The sequence below is a fragment of the Loxodonta africana genome, chromosome 2 (assembly GCF_030014295.1).
Source record: "Loxodonta africana isolate mLoxAfr1 chromosome 2, mLoxAfr1.hap2, whole genome shotgun sequence".
In the NCBI taxonomy this organism is placed as follows: Eukaryota; Metazoa; Chordata; class Mammalia; order Proboscidea; family Elephantidae; genus Loxodonta; species Loxodonta africana.
Genome location: NC_087343.1, coordinates 38,891,724 through 38,905,977, shown reverse-complemented (window position 1 = coordinate 38,905,977; position 14,254 = coordinate 38,891,724). Strand labels below are relative to the sequence as shown.

Below are 14,254 nucleotides of genomic sequence, written 5' to 3'. Positions count from 1 at the left end.
TTTTCTTGGGAATAGGCATAAATATAGATCTCTTCCAGTCGGCTGTCCAGGTAGCTGTCTTTCAAATTTCTTGACATAGACGAGTGAGCGCTTCCAGTGCTGAATCTGTTTGTTGAAACATCTCAATTGCATCGATTCCCAGAGTCGTGTTTTTCATCAGTGCCTTCAATGCAGCTTGGACATCTTTCTTCAGTTCCATCGGTTCTTGATCACATGCTACTTCCTAAAATGGTTGAATGTCAACTAATTCCTTTTGGTATAGTGATCCTGTGTATTCTTCCATCTTCTTTTGATGTTTTCTGTGTCACTTAATATTTTCTCTGTAGAATCCTTCATTATTGCAACACAAGACTTGGGTTTTTTCTTCAGTTCTTTCAGCTTGAGAAATGTTGAGCATGTTCTTCCCTTTTGGTTTCTGTCTCCAGGTCTTTGCACATGTCATCATGATACATTATTTTGTCTTCTCCAGCCTCCTTTTGAAATCTTCTGTTCAGCTCTTTTACTTCATCATTTTTTCCTTTTGCTTTAGCTACTCAATGTTCAAGAGTAAGCTTCAGAGTCTCTTCTGACCTCTGTTTAGGTCTTTTCTTTTGAGGTACACAAAACCAAGGTTGGAAAAACAGGTCAAACATATTAAGACATCATGGGCCAAGCACACAAAGAATGGCTTCAGATATGCGCCAACTTGCTCCCAGTCCTATCCTGTTTCCATCTTGTCTTAAGTAGAGGTCTCATTTTCCTTCTGTGACCCTAATCCTATCCTTTAGACTTCTAAGTCTCCCCCAAGGACTTGGGCACAAACTGGACTTCTAGGCCTTTTCAGTTTAGACTAATTCATTCAATGGTCTGTATGCTCCTCCTCTGGGCTAGGGGTTTGGGTGGGACTAGATAGAGTCTTCCCACTTACACCTGTGAGTGGCTTAACATTATGGAAAATACATTCAGTTCCACCACTTTCTAACTGAATAACTTTTGGTAGGTTGCATACTTTGTCTGTGCCTCCATTTCCCCATTCTGTAAAGCAGGGATAGTAATATCTACTTCATAGAGTTGCTGTGAAAATCATATATGTTAATATATGTAATACTTAGCATAGCATCTGAATGGAGAAACCAATCAATAAACATTAGTTGTTAATATTCTCCTTATTATCATCATTTCATCACTCAGTGCCTACAACAACCCTGTAAAGTTGTTACTATTATGTTTATTTCACAGATGAGGAAATGCATTGAAGTCATTGAAGGAAAATAAAAAGGCTAAAGGACAAGATTAGGGACATACAAAGAATTTGGAGACTTCTTCTAAGAACAAGATAGAGATGGGGGTGAGGTGAGTAGGGATGCAAGTAGGTAGATCCAGGGTGACTGTAGGTAACACCAAGGAGTTGGTGGTGTTCCTGAACTCGACCATCGGGGGTGGGACCTGAGAATGTTAGGCTGGCTGATAGACAGGAAGGAGATGACTATTCTTACAGAGAATTTTCCTCTTTGAGTACTGAGTAATTTGGTGTTGAATTCACTTTTGTGAGACTCGGAAGTTAAAAGCCTGTTGATTTTGGAAATTCAGGCAGGTGTTTCTACTGCATCCCCCAGAGTGATTTGTGAGTTTCTAATAACCTGTATGAGGAGCCCTGGTGATGCAGTGGTTAGAGCACTCAGCTGCTAGTCAAAAGGTCAGCAGTTCAAACCCACCAGGCACTTTGCAGGAAAAAGATGTGGCAGTCTGCTTCCATAAAGATTCACAGCCTTGGGAACTCTATGGGGAAGTTGTATTCTGTCCTACAGGGTCACTATGAGATGTTGAGTCAGAATTGACTTAACGGCAATGAGTTAGTAACCAGTATAATTGCTGCTTCTTCAGAATAAATGTCAAAAATATTGGTAAAGACTTACAGACTCGTCATTTTTTTTTTTTAATATCAAATAACTTTTCCTCTGATATCAACTGAGTTATCCCTTAGGCACCTGGAAAGTTCCCAAATAAAACTTTTTACTGCTTTCCTCTTATCTACCAATTCTTTTTCTTCCAGGAGCCTAAGCTTGGCTAGCAGTACATAATGAGGTTGTGCGTTGAATCAAAAGCTGCTGCCAGGAATTTCCAAAGAAATTTTTTTCCAAAGAGATGTTTTTCATTATAGAGGGAGCTTAAAAAGAGAAAGAACAATTTATAACAAAAGCCGTGTTCTTGGAACATCATTTCCTGTCCCCCATTTGGGGCAATTTCTGTGTGATGTTGCTGATTATCTCCTGGTCACCTACTGGTCCTATAAGGTCACATACTCAAATGTATAGGAAAGGGAGAGATGGAAGGGAATTGGACTAGCCTGAGAAAATGAGATGAGAAAAAATGATGAAAGAACAAAAAAGGGGATCTAATTAATTTTGTTCCCAAAGGAAATGAAAAAAAAAAAAATAGTGTGGTTGGGGCTTTGTTTTGACAAGCTCAAATAATTACCAGGATGCTACATAGGAAATGTTTAGTACAAAAAAAAAAGTCCCCCCATATTCTTTGTAAGCCAGCATCATCTCTGTGAGGTCTGTTTGCATCCTGTGAGTGCTGAAGACTACATGTCTCCAGGCATAACTAATTACCCTTCCTAAGGCTCCAGTGATCAGTGCATTCAAAAAACTAAATGAACTTGTGTTTCTTAAACTTAACCCCTTATAAGCCTTGGAGATTAAGAGCCTGAGGGGACTGGATAAAAAAATTATGTTCAATTAAAGCCTCCTGAAAGAACCATGATATTTAACAGAAAAGTAGTAATGTATCCTGAAGCCCCTGTCACTCCCCTTAAGTTAAATGACACATATTATAGATGAAAATGCTACACCAGGTAAGGGACCCAACAGCAAATGATCAGCAACTCAGTTAATTGTGCACTTGCTCCTGGTCTACAAGTGGAACAATAAAGGTAATAGAAAGCATACAAGCAAGCGAGATTTGAGGACAAATTTCAGACCCCCCTTCTTTCCCCTCAGCAGTGACTATCCTCAAGGTTCTTCTAGAATTGCTATTGTAGGAAAGTTGGTACATAAAAATAATCCCCTCTCTTGAGATCTCTTTACTTCTCAGAGCCTTCATTCTCCCCTATTCCTCCCTGAGCAGCTAGAAATGTCAATAACCATGGAGACCTGGACCATACATTTAGATGGTCTAACCTTGATGTAGTTTTAACTATTGCTTGATCATCTACTGTCCATTCTCCTCCTCATTGCTGCTAAGCACTATGAAGGATCTAAGATTTTACTCTGCTTGCAAGCTAACAAGTGTCTGCAGTTTTATGGATGCTGATAAAAAAAAACATGAGACTCTTGGGTCAGAGACAAAGGACTTGATTACTCATAGCAGAACAGACAGCATGAGCTTCATGTTTGTATCTGTCCCTCTTGTCACCCAAGTCCTATAAGACTGGTATGGGGAGCCTGGGTGGATGCTGCACACACAAGAGATTTTGTCAGAGTAGTGGAACCCCAAGATAAGGAAACCTTAGTCCTTTAAAGAGGGTTTTAAGCTGACTTTCAAAATTTTACCCTGGGGGGAGCCAATATCTCTATTCTTCTGGACAGCAAATAAATCTGTCTTTTTCCCTGGAAGGATACTCCATCTTCCAAGGCTGCTTTCTATATGGGCATCCTTAAAAGATAGTCCAGAACAAAAGCTGTCAGTGCCTTTGCTCTGGAGATGTGAAGAAACGTAAGAGACCCATGAATAATTGTCTTCCAATAGCTCCCTGTTCCAGAATGATTATTCCACATTTTCTGCTTTATTCTTAAACTCCTGGCCCTTTTGCTTCCTCTTCCCTAATCGGTAGAAGATCTTACTTCCTGCTTTACTAACTCACCACAAAACCTCTCACCAACCTAATCTCTTTTGCTGGCTCAGCAGATATATTCTCAGTCTTTCCTCCATTCCTTGATGTGGTGGTGTACGTTCTCAATTTAGTCAGTATACCTGCTATCTGCAGTGCCTGAGATAAGGAGAGGAATAAACCCCAGTTTTTGTTCTTAAGGTGCTAAGGAGGAAGAAAGATATGTAATGTGATAATTTAAATGCAGCAAATGCTAAGTGTGCACAAAATCTATTGGGGGAAACTAATTCATATTTGAGAGGGGAATGGGAAGTCTTCCTGGAAATGCCTAAATTGAATCTTAAAGAATGAATGGGATCTGAGTAGATTAAAGGAGTAAATTAAAGATCGAAGGAAGAAAGGCATTCTAAGCAGAGGGAACAGTTTGAAGAAGGCCCGGTGAGAAACTGCATGGTGTATAGGAGTGGGGCTGGTGGTAAAGAGCTGTTTTAATATTTCTGGAGAATAATCTGTGAGCTTGAAAATGGAAGATGAGCATCCTGGAGGCTAGATCTTGAAGGGTCTTGAGCCATGGGCCATGATGTAGGCAGCAATTTGTTTTGACTAGGTCAATCTGGCAGTGGTGAGAAGGATGGATTTAAGAGGGCAAGAAAAAAACAGGAGAACAATTAAGAGATGCTGCAGTAATCCACAAAACGATGAGGTTTTGAGCTAGGGAGGTTGGTAGTGAAGATGGAGAGGAGGTAAAATTAGCAGCACACTATGACAGATAGGGTACAGGATATGGAGGGAGGGAAGGCCAGTATTTGTAGATTGTGCATCTGGGTTGATGGTAGTTCTATAGCTAAGGAAGGATACAGGTTTATGTGAAGGGAGAGATTTGGGAATGTCTTAGTTATCCAGTGCTGCTATAACAGAAATACAACAAATGGATGGCTTTACCAAAGAGAAATTTATTCTCTCACAGTCTAGTAGGCTACAAGTTCAAATTCAGGGTGCTCGCTCCAGAAGGAGGCTTTTTTTCTCTGTCGGCTCTGGAGGAAGGTCCTTGTCATCCATCTTTCCCTTGTCTGGGAGCATCTCAGCACAGGAACCTCAGGTTCAAAGGACGCACCCTGCTCCCAGTGCTACTTTCTTGATGGTAAGAGGTCCCCAACTCTCTGCTTGCTTTCCTTTTCTTTTTATCTCTTGAGAGATAAAAGGTGGTACAGACCACACTCCAGGGAAACTCCCTTCACATTGGATCAGGGATGTGACCTGATAAGGGCATTACAATTCTGCCCTAATCCTCTTTAACATAAAACTACAATCACAAAATGGAGGACAATGACAGAATACTGGGAATCATGGCCTAACCAAGTTGACACACGTTTTGGGTGGACACTATTCAATCCATGACAGGGAATTCCGAGTTGGAGGTACTTGTAGTACCATCCAGAAGATGCCCATCAAGATTTGGACACATGAGTCTGAACTCCAAGAAAGGAGTTATATATGAGGGAGTCAACAGCACATAGGTAATTTCCAAAAAGATTATTGTGATTGAGAATGAGAAAAGCAATGATCCAAAGGAAGGACTGAAGAAGAAGAGTCCATAGAGGAGCCTGAGCGGAAGTGGTCAGACTTTGGCTAAGGCACTGTTCCTTTATGACCTGGATTTTCTCATTGTTTAAATGAGAGGAAACATAATTCCTGAAGTCCTTCAGGGACATGAACTCTTTGTAATCATGGGAAATTGGAGGCAGAATGTATGTTCTGCAACATCAGAAAACAACTCTGCTTTCTTCACCATGATGAAGATGTTCTTGCTAACATTGAATTTGGTTCAAGAACAAGGAAAATGTTTCTAAACAGTCACATTTTCTTAATCAGACACACATGGATTAGTCTGTAAATTCTTCCAAAATGGTGATGCAAGCCACTGTATTAAAGAAAATATTGAAGAAAACTTTGAGCTTTTCAGATCGGGTAAAATCTCATCTTGAGCTATGTAACCTCACCAGGAACTCTGTGAGCTAAGGGAGAATATTCGGCTATGGGATCCATCTGCTATTCATGGTCATTTAAAAAGGCAATTTGACTCAACTTTAGAGTTGGTATGTGGGTACATGAATGGGTATCCGAGTGTGTGGGCTCCTCCTGCCCATGGTAACTCACCTGAAATACTACAGTTTTCCTTCAATCCAAAACTATCAATAAGTAACCCACTCAGAATCATGCAAGAAAGTACTTTATAAGATCTTCGAGCATCCCACCCATTCTTGAGTCAATCAAATGATTATTTTTCAGGTATTTTTTAAACTTTCTATTTCAAGGTAATTGTAGATTCACATGCAGTTGTAAGAAATAATACAGAGTAATCCCTCAAACCCCTTACCCACTTCCCCCAATGGTAATATCTTGTATAGTTTTAGCACAATATCACAGCTGAGAAATTTATGTTGATAGAATCCTCCTACCTTATTCAGATTTCACCAATTTTGCATGCACTCATTGATCGATGTGTGTGTGTTTAATTTTTTTGCAATTTTATCACATACGTGGATTTGAGTGACCATCACTACAGTCAAGATATAAAATAAGTCCATCACAAGGATCCTTCATGCTACCCTTTGATAATCATTGCCACCTTCCTCCCACCCACCTACCTAACCCCTGGAAAGTACTAATTAATCTGTTATCCCTCACTATAATTTTGTCATTTCAATCATTTTAAATAAATGGAATCATACAGCATGTAACTTTTTGAGGTTGGCTTCTTTCTCTCAAGATAATTTTCTTAAGATCCATCCAAGTTCTTGCATGTATAGTTTGTAACTGTTAATTTCTGGTGGTATTCCATGATATAGATGTACCACTGTTGGTTTAACCAGTTACCCATGAAGGGACATTTGGGTGGTTTCCAGTTTGTGCATCTTACAAATAGAGCATCTATGAACATTGATGTGCATGTTTTTATGCGAACATAAATTTTCATTTCCCTGGGATAAATGCCTGAGTATAATTTCTGGGTGATATGGTAAGTTTGCTGAGCAAATATTTCAAGAAGCTGTACTATATGAAGAAGAACAGAGCATCAAGAATGGAGGAAGACTCATTAACAACCTGCTTTAAGCAGATGACACAACCTTGCTTGCAGAAAGTGAAGAGGACTTAAAGCACTTACTGATAAAGATCAAAGACCACAAGCTTTAGTATGGAGTACACCTCAACATAAAGAAAACAAAAGTCTTCACAACTGGATCAATAAGCAACATCATAATAAGCAGAAGAAAGATTGAAATTGTCAAGAATTTCATTTTACTTGGATCCACAATCAACACACATGGAAGTAATAAATAAGGAAAATTGAAGAACTGATGCCTTTGAATTGTGGTATTGGTGAAGAATATTGAATATACCTTAGACTGCCAAAAGGATGAACAAATCTGCCTTGGAAGAAGTACAGCCAGAATGCTGCTTAGAAGCAAGGATGGCAAGATGGCGTCTTACATACTTTGGACATGTTGTCAGGAAGGATCAGTCTCTGGAGAAGGACATCATGCTTGGTAAAGTGGAGGGTCAGCAAAAAAGAGGAAGACCCTCAACGAGGTGGATTGACACAGTGGCTGCAACAATGGGCTCCTGCATAGCAACGATTGTGAGCATGGCGCTGGACTGGGCAGTGTTTCATTCTGTGGTACACAGGGTCACTATGAGTCGGAACTGACTTGACGGCACCTAACAACAACAACAAAATGAATTGGATATTGATTCCCAGTGCCCAGCTGCTCTCCCAGGACTTCTCCTCCACTATACATGGTTCTGCTGGCTGATGTACCTATGATGATTATTAAATCATGGAGTCTGTTTCTTCTGTCTGAAGCCCTTACACTAATCAGTTCAGTGACCGTTCATGTATAATGAACCAACTTTCTGGGTTTTCATGAAAGGAAGGTGGTCTACAGTAGTTAATTAGCTTGGGGGATGGGTGGGATGGGCCTGGAAACACCTCTAACAGGCAAATGAAACCCTTCCTGTCTTGTTTGATTTGGGTGTGGGCCTCAACAAAGTACCAGAATGGGAGATAAGGAAGCTCACAGATTCATACAAAAACTGTCCTGAAGTTCTTGGGTCCAGCCCAGTGGAACAGACCCAGATTAGAGTGGGCAGTAAAGGTAGTCATCCACCTGGTCAGATCCACCCTGTACTAGGAATGATTCTCTCTCTCTATAAAATCCATCCATCTATCCATCTATCTATCATCTATCTGTGTCTGTCTGTCCATCTGTCTGTCCATCTGTCCATCCATCTATCTATCTAGTTGTTGTTGCTGTTCAGTCCTGCTGAGTTGATTTTGACCCTTAGGGACCCCATGTGGCAGAGTGGAACTGCCCCATAATATTTTCTAGGCTGTAATCTTTACAGAAGCAGATTGCCAGGTCTTTCTCCTAAAGAGCCACTGGGTGGGTTCAAACCACTAAGTAAATCTCTCTTTCTCTATGTATATATGTGTTATACTCAACTAGTTGGTGTTCCATAATGTAATCAATCAGTCAAAAAGAGAATTTTCTGAAGATGTGGTCTACCTCAAGACTATACGTAGATATTTTGTCAGAACTCACTGTCACAGATTGAGTTGTGTCCCTAAAAAATACATGTCAAGTTGGTTAGGCCATGATTCCCAGTATTATGTGGTGGTCCTCCATTTTGTGATTTTCTGTGTTATAAATCATAATCTCTGCCTGTGGTTAAAGAGGGTTAGGGTGGGATGTAACACCTTTGCTCAGGTCACATCCCTGATCCAATGTAAAGGAAGTTTCCCTGGGGTGTGGCCTGTACCACCTTTTATCTTACAAGAGATAAAAAGAAAGGGAAGCAAGTAGAGAGTGGGGGACCTCATACCACCAAGAAAACAGTGCCAGGAGCAGAGCATGTCCTTTGGACCTGAGATTCCTGCACTGAGATGCTGCCAGACCAAGGGAAGACTTATGACAAAGACCTTCCTACAGAGCTGACAGAGAGAGAAAGCCCTCTCCCCTGGAGCTGGCACCCTGAATTCAGGCTTGTAACCTACTAGACTGTGAATAAACTTCTCTTTGTTAAAGACATCCACTTGTGGTATTTCTGTTATAGTAGCACTAGATGACCAAGACATTCACCTTCTCTTGACTCTGCATTCTTTCTTCCGCCTGACCAGTGAATATGGACGCAAGCCTGCAGAAGTCTCCGTCCTGCTGCCTAACCTATGAATTTTGGTCTTGCCAGCCTCCACAACTGCATGAACCAATCCCTGAAAGTAAATGTCTCTCTTTCTCTATTTTTTTCTGTCTTTCCCTATAGATATTCCACAGATCCTCAGTCTCTCTCCAGCACTCATTGTTTGAGCATTGTTTGCCTCATGTCCTGTCATTATTCCCTAAACAATACAGTATAACAACTATTTACATAGCATTTATATTGCATTAGATATTGCAAGTAATCTAGAAATGATTTAAAGTATACTATGGGAATATCTGGAAACCCTGGTGGCGTAATGGTTAAGTGCTATGGCTGCTAACCAAAGGGTCGGTAGTTCGAATCCACCAGGCGCTCCTTGGAAACTCTATGGGGCAGTTCTACTCTGTCCTATAGGGTCAATATGAATTGGAATTGACTCGATGGCACTGGGTTTGTTTTTTTATGGGAGTATTGTATAGGTTATATGCAAATACTATGCCATTTTCTATAAGGGACTTGAGCATCCTCAGATTTTGGTATCCAAGGGGTCCTGAAACCAGTCCTCCACAGATATATATATAGAGAGAGATTTATTTCAAGGGATTGGCTCATGCAATTGTAGGGGCTGACAAGTCCAAATTCCATAGGTCAGGATGGAGACTTGTGCAGGCTTTTGTCCCAAGAATCATAGGTCAGGCAATGGGAAGAATGCAGAGTCAAGAGAGAAAGTGAGTTTTGCCAAAATATCTATTTACAGTCTTGAGGTAGACCACATCCTAAGGAAACTCCTCTTTTGACTGGTTGATTACATTAGGCTGCATTATGGAACAGCAGCTAGTCAAATATTTGTCCAAACCACTAGGAATCATAGCCTAGCCAAGGGGACACATAAAATTAACCATCATAGGCCTGGAAGAAATGGGGCAAGAGAAAGGGATTTATGTCCTTCAGAAATTCAAATTAAACCAGAGTCCTTCTAGACCTGATTATGTCTTTTTGCTTCTCTAGTTAATTCAAAACAAGCTCTCCCCTCTAGGAGCCATAGTTTAGATGGGTTACTCATGGGCTATGTTGGGCCTCAGAAGCCCTTGAAGCTACAGTCTGGGGCATCTACTATAGCATCTTGATTGTTGTCAGATGATCAATTATCCTAACTGGTTAGAGGCCTGGAGAGGGTATGTCACCTTCTGCCCTTCATCCACAGGTACCAAACCAAGGTAGAAACCATAGTCAAGGAAGCATCCAGTGCAACCCAAGCCTTGCAGAATATCTCATGGAAGGAAGAAACTTTTTTTTTTTGAAAATCTATTCATTTTCCATTAGAAATAAAAGGCATCTTTGTAATTGTATTGGCTTAGAAAGCAGAAAGCTACTTAGAAATAGAACTTTACACAGATGCTGGTCTTTGCTAATATATTTAAAATTTTTCTCCAAGGGCTGCTTGTCCCAATGATAATTCTGTCCTGGAGTTCTCTTCTTCAAGTTCTTTTAGTGAATAGCATGGTCCTGATAGTCTTCAGAGCAGAGGGTTAGCCCAGAGGGGTAAGTTGGCCTCTGCCAAGTTCCTGTTGAATGCCTGAGGCACTGACCTTGAAACTCATCTCCCTTGGATTCTGCAATGGACCCTGAACCCATTGAGTCCAGCCATGCCAATCTCTCCTTTTTTTTCCAGCAAGGATTGAAAATAGTGCATCATGCAGAGAAGACACTGTCCAGCTTCTGCAAGTGGCAGAAGAGCATCAACCCCAAGAGTGACCTCAACCCCATCCATCACGATGTGGCTGTCCTTCTCACCAGGTACCCCAGAGTGTGTGGAACCCAGCAGTGGTGGCTGGTGGGTGGGTGGAAGCAAGGGGAAGAGGGCTGGCAGGTGAAAGTGTTGCCAGGTGACTTAGTTACTTAGTGTTGCTGTAACACAAGTACTACAAATGGGTGGTTTTAAAGAACAGAAATTCATTTTCTCACAGTTCAGGATGCTAGAAGTCTGAATTCAGGGCACCAGCTTAGGAGCAAGCTCTCTCTCTGTTGGTTCAGGAGGCGGATCCCTGTCTATTTCAGCTTCTGTTATCCCTTCATTTCTCAGTTCCACACGGCATCTATCCCCACCCCTCCCCTTTGTCCTTGCTGTTACATCTAATCTGCTCTTTTTTGTAACTCAGAAGTGGTTAGGTTTAGGACACACCCTACTCTGATATGGTCTCATTAACATAACAAAGAAAAAGCTATTCCCAAATGGGATTAGATCTACAGGTATACCTGTTGCCATCTAGTTGATTCCGACACATAGCGACCCTATAGGACGAGGTAGAACTGCCCCGTAGAGTTTCCAAGGAGCACCTGGTGGATTTGAACTGCCAACCTTATGGTTAGCAGCCATAGCTCTTAACCACTACGACACCAGGGTTTCTGGATCCACAGGTATAGGAGTTAGGATTCCAACACATATTTTGCGGGGACACAATTCAATCCATAACACCAGGTGTACAGACTCATGAGATTCTCACTGTTCTTTCCTGCTCTTGGTCGTTTTTAAAGGCAGCTTCTATGGTCTAATTAACTCCTGACTTCCAGACCGGTGGAGGGGCCAGTTAACAGACTCACTAATGTGAAACTCTGGATAGTGAACATATGTTTTGAATTCTTTATTCAGAATGTTTTCCATTGGCTATGTTAAGAGGAATGTATATTCTAAGAATAGGCACTTTCCTGCAAAGGAGGGCGGGAACAAGGTGAAGAAAAGAACACCACATGTCAGAAAAACAAATTAGTTTGAGAAACTTGCCATGGGTTCTCTGTACGTGGCAGCTGACAGCGGACATCTCTGCCAGCTTCCACCTGAAGCAGCATAGAATGACTCCCCTGTTGCTCTGTGGGGGCAGGCGGCTAGCCTGAGGAAAAGCCCCAGCAGAAGGAAGAGAGCCTTCTGTTTGTTTCCAGCCAAGAGAAGAGGAGGTGGAAGAACAAGCTTGAACTGCACAGACTCCTATGACCATGCTGCTTCTCAGAGGAATTACCTTTGTCATTCTTACCCCTCATGTATATCGCATCATGCATTTAAGGTGTTCTTTTTTGTTTTCTTACATTACTAGTTGGTTTTCCATTTCCATGTGAAGCCTTGCAACACCTTTAGGGAAAATAGGAAAGAAGAAACCATTCCAGTGAGTGTTTTCTTTCCTCCTGAAAAATAACTCCTGCCCCTTTGCTTTGCATCACCTACCTTCCCCCAACCCTAACTAGTGATCAGCCACTGTCCTCTACTCCACAGCGGTAGTTTTCAGACTTCAGGGTGTATCGTAGTCACCTGGAGAGGCCTAGGCTCCTCAGAGAAGGACACGGCCTAGCCTCTGTATTTTTACCAAGTTTTCCAAGTGAGTCTGACACTGACCAAATCTGGAGCATCCCTGTTCTTAAGCTTGCTCAGGGTCATGGTCTCCACTCCACTCTGGTTCCTTCTCCTGACACATCGAGCCTGCACTCTGTGTCACCGTCACACTAGCCCATGTACTTTCTGCAGCACAGACCATCAATTTTAAGCAAGCAGATCATGACCATTTTTCCTCAGGCGTGTCTGGTTTATGGTGGCAGGCATGAGCTGATTCCAACTGCCTGCAGCATTGACAAAAGCAAAAAATAAAAGGGGGAAAGCCCTCATTATGGCAATTGCCTTAGCAAATACTGAAACAAATCAGCAGGATGGTTGTGAGCATGTGAGTTTGCAGGACACTAAGACTAAGTGTCCTTAGTTCACAAGGACATTGAGCACTTATTGTTGTTGTTAGGTGCCATCAAGTCGGTTCCAACTCAAAGCGACCCTATGTATAATAGAATGAAACATTGTCCTGTACCCGGTCCTGCACCATCCTCACAATCATTGCTATGCTTGAGTTCATCATTGCAGCCATCATGTCAATCCATCTCTTTGAGGGTCTTCTTCTTTTTCACTGACCTTCCACGTTACCAAGAAGGACTTCAGGGACTCGTACCTACTGATAATGTATCCAAAGTACTTGAGGTGCAGTCTCACCATCCTTGCTTCTAAGGAGCATTCTGCCTGCACTTCTTCCAAGACAGACTTGTTGGTTCTTCTGGCAATCCATGGTGTATTCAATATTCTTTGCCAACAACATAATTCAAAGGCATCAACTCTTCTTTGGTCTTCCTTATTCATTTTTGAGCTTTCCCATGCATATAAGATGATTGAAAATACCGTCGCTTGGGTCAGGCACACCTTAGTCCTCAAAGTGACAACTTTGCTCTTCAACACTTTAAAGAGGTCTTTTGTAGCAGATTTACCCAAATGCAATCAATGCGTTGTTTGATTTCTTTACTGCTCCTTCCATGGGCATTGATTGTGGATCCAAATAAAATGAAATCCTTGACAACTTCAACCTTTTCTCCATTTATCATGATATTGTTTATTGGTCCAGTTTTGGTTAAGAGCTTGGCCACTAACCAAAAGGTCGGCAGTTCAAATCCACCAGTCACTCCTTGGAAACCCTACGGGACGGTTCTATTCTGTCCTAGAGTGTCACTGTAAGTCAGAATTGACTTGATGGCAATTTTTTTTTTTTTTATGTTGGGTGTAATCCATACTGAGGGCTGTAGTCTTTGATCTTCATAAGTAAGTGCTTCAAGTTCTCTTCAGTTTCTGCAAGCAAGGCTGTGCCATCTGCATATCACAGGTTGTTAATAAGTCATTCTCCTATCTTGATGCTGCATTCTTCTTCATATAGTCCAACTTCTTGGATTATTTGCTCAACATACACACTGAATAAGTATGGTGAAAAGATGCAACCCTGACCCACAGCTTCCCTGATTTTAAACTACGTAGTATCCCTTCGTTCTGTTCCAACCACTGCTCCTTGGTCTATGTGTAGGTTCCTCATGAGTGCAATTAAGTGTTCTGAGATTTCCATTCTTCACAATGCTATCCATAGTTTATTATGATCCACACAGTCGAATGCCTTAGCATAATCAATAAAACACAGGTAAACATCTTTTTGGTATTCTCTGCTTTCAGCCAAGATCCATCTGACCTCAGCAATGTTATTCCTCATTCCACGTCATCTTCTGAATCAGGCAGGCTTGAATTTCTGGCAGTTCTCTGTCTATGTACTGCTGCAACCCCTTTTGAATTATCTTCAGCAACATTTTACTCGTGTGTGATATTAATAATATTATTCGATAATTTCAGCGTCCTGTTAGATCATCTCTCTTTGGAAAGGGCACACATATGGGTCTCTT

At 41.4% G+C, this 14,254-nt stretch overlaps 1 protein-coding gene across 1 annotated transcript in view; it reads left to right on the top strand.

Moving 5' to 3' along the window:
- Window positions 1–14,254, top strand: part of ADAMTS12 (ADAM metallopeptidase with thrombospondin type 1 motif 12) — a 451,387-nt gene that overhangs the window by 261,011 nt on the left and 176,122 nt on the right. Inside the window, exon 6 of the mRNA XM_064271103.1 lies at window positions 10,683–10,807. Coding sequence (XP_064127173.1) covers window positions 10,683–10,807 — 125 coding nt within the window. The remainder of the gene's footprint in view (window positions 1–10,682; window positions 10,808–14,254) is intronic.